This window comes from Arvicanthis niloticus, chromosome 16 (assembly GCF_011762505.2).
Source record: "Arvicanthis niloticus isolate mArvNil1 chromosome 16, mArvNil1.pat.X, whole genome shotgun sequence".
In the NCBI taxonomy this organism is placed as follows: domain Eukaryota; kingdom Metazoa; phylum Chordata; class Mammalia; order Rodentia; family Muridae; genus Arvicanthis; species Arvicanthis niloticus.
The window spans coordinates 58982361-58989986 of record NC_047673.1 but is presented as its reverse complement, the minus strand read 5'-3'; the positions used below and the strand labels follow the sequence as shown (position 1 = coordinate 58989986).

The 7626-nt window shown below is 52.8% G+C and overlaps 1 protein-coding gene across 2 annotated transcripts; it reads right to left on the bottom strand.

Annotated features, from left to right (window-relative positions):
- Nucleotides 1–1564: 1564 nt before the first annotated feature.
- Tmem59l (transmembrane protein 59 like) lies at nucleotides 1565–7306 on the bottom strand. 2 transcript variants are annotated; one of them, XM_034520772.2, is made up of 8 exons: nucleotides 7086–7306; nucleotides 6112–6256; nucleotides 5920–6017; nucleotides 5542–5694; nucleotides 4952–5054; nucleotides 4671–4735; nucleotides 4398–4515; nucleotides 1565–4304 (listed from the first exon to the last, which is right to left on the bottom strand). In XM_034520772.2, exons 1-8 carry the CDS (start codon nucleotides 7233–7235, stop codon nucleotides 4261–4263), a joined length of 876 nt encoding a protein of 291 aa, XP_034376663.1. In that variant the 5' UTR covers nucleotides 7236–7306; the 3' UTR covers nucleotides 1565–4260. The 2 variants fall into 2 exon arrangements, with proteins under 2 accessions (XP_034376663.1, XP_034376662.1); XM_034520771.2 differs by having other exon boundaries at nucleotides 4621–4735; nucleotides 7086–7301.
- Nucleotides 7307–7626: the final 320 nt, after the last annotated feature.

The window sequence follows — 7626 nt, the reverse complement described above, 5'->3', positions numbered from 1 at the left end:
AGTTCTCCTTTACGACCATATGAGCCCCAGGGATCAAAGTCAGACTCTTGGGCTTGGTGGCAAGAGCCTTTACCCACTGGGACATCTTTCCAGGCTCTTAGCTTGTTGTAGTTTTTTTTTTTCCTAAACCAAAACAGATAAATACAAACTGCCACTAACTGAAAATATCTCAAAGATCCATCAACAGGTGGATTAGTAAAAGAGTCATACAAAAATCATTAGGCGAGCCGGGCGGTGGTGGCGCACGCCTTTGATCCCAGCACTTGGGAGGCAGAGGCAGGCGGATTTCTGAGTTCGAGGCCAGCCTGGTCTACAGAGTGAGTTCCAGGACAGCCAGGGCTACACAGAGAAACTCTGTCTCGAAAAAAAAAAATCATTAGGCAAATTTTCAGAATGTACTAGAAGAGTCCGGAATGTTCCAGGTGGACCTAAGGTGGATGAGCATAGTTCAGTGCCAGGAACAGCTCAAGGGACAGCAATGCAGCAAGGAAAAAGAAGGAATCTCTGTCAGTCTTCATCCATGCTAGACCTCCAGAGCAACGCAGCCAGATGTCATTGGAATTGGAGGACAGGCTGGAGCCTATTTGTGTGAGATTGAGAAACAGCTCTTGCTGACCCATGAAGACAGGCTGGGCAAAGAGCTGTCCTAGGGAACGGGGTGGGGTCAGACTGCAAAGATCTCCAGGAATGTTCTAGATAGTGCAAGGGTGGCCTAGGAAGACTCTATTTATGAAACTTGATTTGCTAGTTTTTGACTATGACTCTAGGACATTGAGTTGTATTTCACAGAAGCTGATTCCTTGCCTGGGGAGATTGCGTGAGGAGCCCTGGCCTGACATGCCCAAAGTCATCTCAACACTACAAGCAAGAAAAGCAGAAAGCAAGCAGCTCTATTCAGTATGGTTTTATTTCTTGTGTATGCATGTGTATCTTCATAAGAATATTCATGTGTGTGAATATGTGTATAGAGGGCATTCTCGGGAGATGTCCACCTTGGGGGTTTTTTGTTTTGTCTTTTTTTTTTTTTTTTTTTAAGACAGAGGACTCAGCTACTGTTGAGAATTTAAGTACACTCATATCAGACTAAAACCTTGACCTTGAATTCCAGAACATTTGTGAAATATATTCTAATAGAAAATATAAATCCACAACTGGCATGCTGGCCAGGGACAAAGGGTCATTCCAGGTGTTAGGAAATGCACAAGGGTAGCAGTCTGAAAGCGTTCAAGAGGGAAGCCAGTGCTTTATTCAGGTTAGCGACAGCCTTTCTAAGGAATGGTGCCATCCCTGCTTTAGTTAAGAGTCGAATGTATTCTAGAATGTTCCAGAACATTCAAACATTTTTGGAACACTGTAGAAAAGTCCAGAATGTTCCAATATTCCAGGTGGACATGATGCAGAAGGCCCTAATCAAGTGCCAAAAAGAACTCAAGGGAAAGCAATGGGGCCACCGTGGGAAGCGGGAAGTGAGGCAAGGCGGAGCAAAGAGGGTGTCGACAAAGATGTATTGAGAATGGCTTCCTCAGTGTGTGGGACACAGCTGCGACTGAGACTGAGACGCCCAGCGTGTTACATCTGGCAGAGGGACCATTTATTAAACCAATCATCACACAAGTGAACAAGCAACTACTTAATTGTCAACATGATAAAAACTGGAGTTGAGACATTGTGACATAGGTTGTGGGCCAAGGTTGGAAGGTTCTGGAGATTATTCCAGGCCAAAGAGTCGGTCAGGAGTGCACAGGGAACAGCCTTCAGGGCACAACAAAGAGCCCTTACGGTGATCAAGCCTTCAGTGTGGGAATCTGACCTTTGTTCCCAGTTCCCTTCGGGAGGCCAGGAATCCCTGCCTTTCCCTCAAAGTGTCCAGAGTGCATGTGTTTTGTCTGCAGTACAACTGAGTCTGGATCCATCTGTTCCAAGCCCTGGTGGCAAAGCTACTGTGGGCTGTTGTCACCAGGGAACTAGGTTGCTGGTTCCCATGACAACCCTCTGCTACCCTGACACATAGATGTTCCTGTAGATTGCCAGGAAGCCAGCCAGACATCTACCACCACCTGATCTGCATGCCATGCCAGATGGTCACAAACAGAACCTTGGGGACCAGTGGGAAACTAAGGTTTCAGGAGCCTGGCAACCTTCAAGGTTGGCTGTCAGCTATGTGGTCACAGAGGATTCTCTCTCCTGACATTCTGGTAGAAACCAGCGGCTAAGAACTGGCAGAGCAGCCTTGAATTCCTCATACACGTGAGTCCTTAACAAGCCATCTCAGGTGTCCCCAAGGTAATGCAAATCCTGTGATCTGAATGGATCATGCTGAGGAGGTAGGAAAGCCAAAGCCAAACTGGCTAAAGAGAGACACAAGTAACACAGGTCCAAACTGGATCAAAAGGGCTGAACTCTGTTGAGAGAGACTTGTCTAGCATGCCTGTGACACCCAGGACTCCATCCCTAGCACTGTATAAACTATGCATGGTGGCCCATACCTGCTATTTCAGCACTTGGGAGATGGAGGCAGGAGGGCCAAGAGTTCCAGGCCAGCCTGGAGAAGGGAGGGAGAGAGGGGGGGAGGGGGAAAGAGAGAGACAGAGACAGCGAAAAAGAAGAGACAGAGACAGACAGAGAGAGAGAGAGAGGAGGCTGAGATATCTGTGATCCTGTGACCAGAGTACAGTGAGCAAGGGTTGGTGTCTCCCAGACTAGATCCTGGGGACCTTGATGGTACAGTTATACTTCGGGGTGTTGTATGACAATAGGAACCAGGAGACATCCATGTTAGTATCAAACTTGTTCTTGACCAGATAGGACTTGGAGGGAAGCTGGAGAGAGCTATAACGTAAGGGCAAGAGGATCTGCAGCTGTTACGGAAACCAAGGGGGCTCAGGAGGTGAGGGTTCTGGCATGGGGTTGGAATGAGGGAGAGGCTCGGGGAGAATGGAGGCTGGTGGGAGGCGAGGACTGGAGCTGGGTTAACTGGTCAGAGCAGCCACTTAGTGTGTGGAGGGGTCACTGTTTCCCAGTGCCAGGGAGAGTGAAAGGGTGTTTGGATTGCCACAAGAGTGCTCCAGCAGTGAGGCCCTCTGCAGCCTGTGCACAGAATTCATGCTGCTGAGGATACACTCCAGAAGTCATTGCAAGAGGGTCTAATAGCACATGTCAGTTACCTTAGCTCGCAGACACAGGGAGGGATAATGATAGTTCTAGACCAGATTGGCCTACATGAACTAAAAGCAAAGTCAGCACAATCAAGGCAGGAGGTATGACTCAGTGGCAGCTTAGAATCCCCCAGTGAGGGGCTGGGTGGGGGCGTGACTCAGGGGTAGAGCCCTGCCTAGAATCCCCCAGTGTGGGACTCAGGGTGTGACTCATGCCTAGGATCTCATTCCTCCACCAGGGGTCTTAAGTCTGTCTGCAGTGGGTCAGAGCTCTGCCCCTAAGAGAAAGAAGGATGTCAGATAACCACAAAATTATCAGCAGACTTCTTCAAGGGGTAACCTATTGATTTTACCGGAGGGACATCAGGTCCAGGAAGGGGCACAACCTCACTCAAGCTACAGGTAGGACAGGCTTTGTCAGGGACATTCACTCATTAGGTTTGTGACCTGTTTATGTCCCTCCTGCTCTAAGAACTTCCTGGGCTTCTCCTGGGTTGGAAGGACCCAACCCACTCAGCCCTACCCAGCCCACCCTAGGGCAGGCACAGACTGAAGCAGGCTCAGCCACCCTATCTTTTATTCACTTTATTTAAAGGTTTATGTCTCCTTCTCTGATCCCAGGAGGGAGTTCCCACCACTCTGTCCTTGTGGGGTTGGGTCTCTAGACATAAAGAAAAAGAACCTTAGCAGAGAGGAACCCCTGAGACCTCAGCCCCACAGTGAGGACACAGAAAGAAAAAGAAAGCGACACAGACGAGGTTCCATGCTCAGAACATGTGAGAAATGTCAAATAGCCAGCCTCTGGGAAAGCAAGGCAAGGTGGGAGAGGCCAGACCCTCCTCTCCCAGCCACTCAGGTCCATTTGTCTTAAGGGGACTAAGGGATGTTGTGGCAAGAGAGGGAGGGAAGACTGGGGGGTGGATGATCCCAAGGCTGGTCCCCACCCACCCTGACCTTGAACTTTAGGGTATAGAGTGAGTAAACGTGGAGAAACCCCTGCACTTGCAAAAAGGCGGGAGATTACAGCGTAGTCAAGTCAAGCTTCCACTTGTAAGGCGGGGGGCTGTCTTCATAGGCAGGTGGCGGGGGCGGGGACAAGGGCCAGTCAGACTCCACCAGGAGGCCCTTGTGCTGTTCTGTAGTTAGAGGCTGTAGGATTGGGGCAAAAGAGCCTTGTCTGACTTCCCAGGGCAAGCAGGACTCCCCAGCATGCAGCCCCTAGCCACCAGGACTGTTACTCACCTGGAACTTGAGGTGCTGGCCTGGTGTAGTGACGAGCGTGCAGCAACTCAGCCACAGCATGATCAGGACAGATAGGAAGAGACAGCAGAACAGGACCCACCGAGGCAGCCCGGAGCGCCTATCCCCAGGACAGGCATCGCTCAGCTGCCTGAGCCTCACACCTTTGTGCCCAGCCCAGCCCAGCCCAGCCCAGCCCAGCCCAGCCCAGCCCAATGGCACCTACCGGGACATGCAACTGAGAAAGTCGCTCTCTCGTTGGTCCTCAGACTCCACCTTGGCTCTGCTGGTCTTCACTCGGGGCTTAGCCCTCCTCACTTTGCCCAAGGGTCCTGTATGGTCTGAACGGTGGGGGCATCTCAGCTCCAGTCTCAGCTAGGAGGTCAGCCTCGGAAGGAGTGGGGAGTGGGCACCAGGACTTGGACAGGAGGATGTGCAGGGCTCGGGTGGAGGTGCAAGGGATCCTGGGATATGACCCACAGAATGTGGAGGTGGACCACGAACCCTGGGAGACTATGGATCCTGTGACCCTGATCATGGATCTGTTGCGATCTTACCCATGTGCACTTCTAGGGCCTTGGGGTGGGACCCCCTCCAGGTCACCTCCACTCGATGCAGATGGCTCCCTTGGAATGCAAAGTTCTCTACTACAGGCTGGGTCTGAGCAGGGAACAAAATGTCACAGAGATACCCTCTGAGCCCAAGCAGGCTCATCTCAGACGCAAGAGGGCTAGAGTTCCTTGTCCAGGTGGCCCCCAGTTCTCCTAAGAGTCAAGCAAGAGAACACTATCCCATGGGCTCCATCCATTTGCCTTAACCCCCTGATAATCCCTAGGAACAGGAAGATGCCCAGGCCAAGGACACAGAATTACTGTGATTGACTAACATGGTCATGTGACCCCCAGTGCCAATCAGAGTAAACCCCTTTTCAGGTAAAGTCCCAAATGGAGGACAGGTAATATAACTCCATGAACTAAGGTAATGGCTGCCAAGCCCCAAGAACTGAGTTCAGTCACTGGGGCCTACATGAAGGGCCAGAACAGAGTTCTTGGATGTAATGCTGCCTGAAGTTCTCTTGTGAGGACTTCATATACCATGAGGTGACCATGGGATGCCACTCAGGTTCACCGTGTCATTACCCTCTCACCTGGAACACCACCACCTTCCGGTTGTCCGTCTGAAGGGAATATGTCCAGGTGGAGGATATGAAGCCCTGGGCGGAACTCATCAGGTCGTTGCAGAACATGGAGAACAGATCCCGTAAGGAGAGGGGCCCACTGGGTGGGTCCAAAGCCAGTTCCTGGAAAGGGGAAACCAAGACAGAACTGTCAACAAACTCATGCTGGGAGACTGGGCTGTATTGATTTAGACAACTAGTTTGAGAAAACCAGAATTTCAGTATCCAGCAGAGACCCCTGCCCTGCCCTCAGCTGCACTCACTAAGCCCTTTCAGGGAAAGAAGCCACACAGTCTTTCTTGGGAGTGCTTCATTTTGAGATGGGTATTGGTAGGTTAGGGGGTTCACCTTCTGCTCCAGCTGGGTCTCAGGTTCAGGGATCTGGCCCCAGCATCCTTCACTGCAGGCCCGTTGCTCCATTACCTTCACGTAAGCCTCGGTGCATGCTGTGGGCCACACGATGGAGTCACTAGGAGCTGCGTCCTAGGATACCTCTGCCACAGCACAGCCCTAAGGTGCACCCAGCCCTGGAGGACTCACCTGCTTCACATTCTGTCTCTGTGGCATTGGGCCTAGAGCTCCTGGCCACAAAGCGGCAGATGGAGAAAAGGCGACAGCCACGCTCGCAAGCGCTGGTCAGGATGGCCTTGTTATTTGGGGACTCTGAGGGACCCCCTGGCTCAGGCTGGGAAGGGAGATAGAGACTCAAGCAAAGGGACCAGGAGGAGAAGGCTGGGGTCCCCCTTAGAATCCATGAGACTGCAGTGAGCTTTCAGAAGACCAGGATCATCATGGTGTTGTGGGGGGGGGGGCTCGGAGAAACAAAAGGCAGCTTTCTAAACAAGCTGGATAGTGAAGGACCTGGCTGGAGGAGTGCACTCCACAAATCTCCAGGATCGAGGTGAAGCAGAGAGCTTGTCCTTGGGGGACAGATGGGAGCAGAGCTGGCTCCAGGAAGGCAGTGAGGAATGTGGGAAGAAAAAAAAAAAACCCCATGGGGGAGGCAGGGACAGCACCCAAGCATCCTTGGACTGTGGGTGGGGTGAGCTCCAGGACCTCTCAGGTGCAGGTCTCAGCCTCCCTTGGGCATGTCCCCACTTACAGTGTTCACCCCAGGTGCCAATTCATCCCTTCCTTGTAGTAAGGACAGTTCTGAGAAACCCCTCCCCCCTTCAAGCCACCCTCATTGCTGGCACCTCAGCTCCTCCCACTCCTGAGATCCTCCACCCTGTTTCCCCACTACTTCTAGAGACTCTCTGGCTCCCACATCTCTCTAAGTACTCTCAGAATCCCGCATTCCCCTGCCAACCTGAGGGACCCCCACGTCAGCACTTTCCTCCTGGCAAAGACCTCCTCTCCCGCAACCGAGGTTCCCCCATCCAGGCCCCTTCCGAGGACCCCATTTCTCCAGCACTAGCATACCAGGAATTCTCATCCCCTTCCGGACCTGAGGGTCCTGCACTCAGGTCCCTCTGCTTTTCCAGTGACTGGGTTCCTAAGAGTCCATCTGTTACCTGCGCAGGCAGCGAGCCAGGGTGGCGCTGCCGACACCGCTGCTGGCACCTCTGAGTGTCCCCGAGCTGCGGAGCGAAGGGGTCGCGGACTGGGGTTGGGGTAGCCGGTGACGCCAACAACAGCAGCAGCGGTAATGCTACCGCAGCCATGGCTGAACGTGCGCAGCGCGGGCCCCGGGTGCGGGCGTCGGGATGCGGGACCGGGTGTTGACGTCACTGAGCGAGGCAGCCTGGGAAGTGGGGGGGAGGGCCTGCGGCGAGTCGGGCGGGCAGGTGAATCTCTACCCGGGTCGGAGACATCGTCTTAATACTCATGGTCCGGGTCTTTGCCCGGACTTGGATCTGCGGCCGGGGATGCCAAAGAGGACCTGGCTAGATAGGGTGACAGGCCTATCTCAGGCCACTCAGGGATGGAGGCCAAGAGCAACCAGGGAACATCCAGGATCCTTAGTCAAGGAATTTTTAAAAAGGGAGGAGGCAGAGCAAGGAAGAGGAGTGTGGATGGGGCGATGAAAGAGGAGAAAGAGGATGAAGAAGTTGA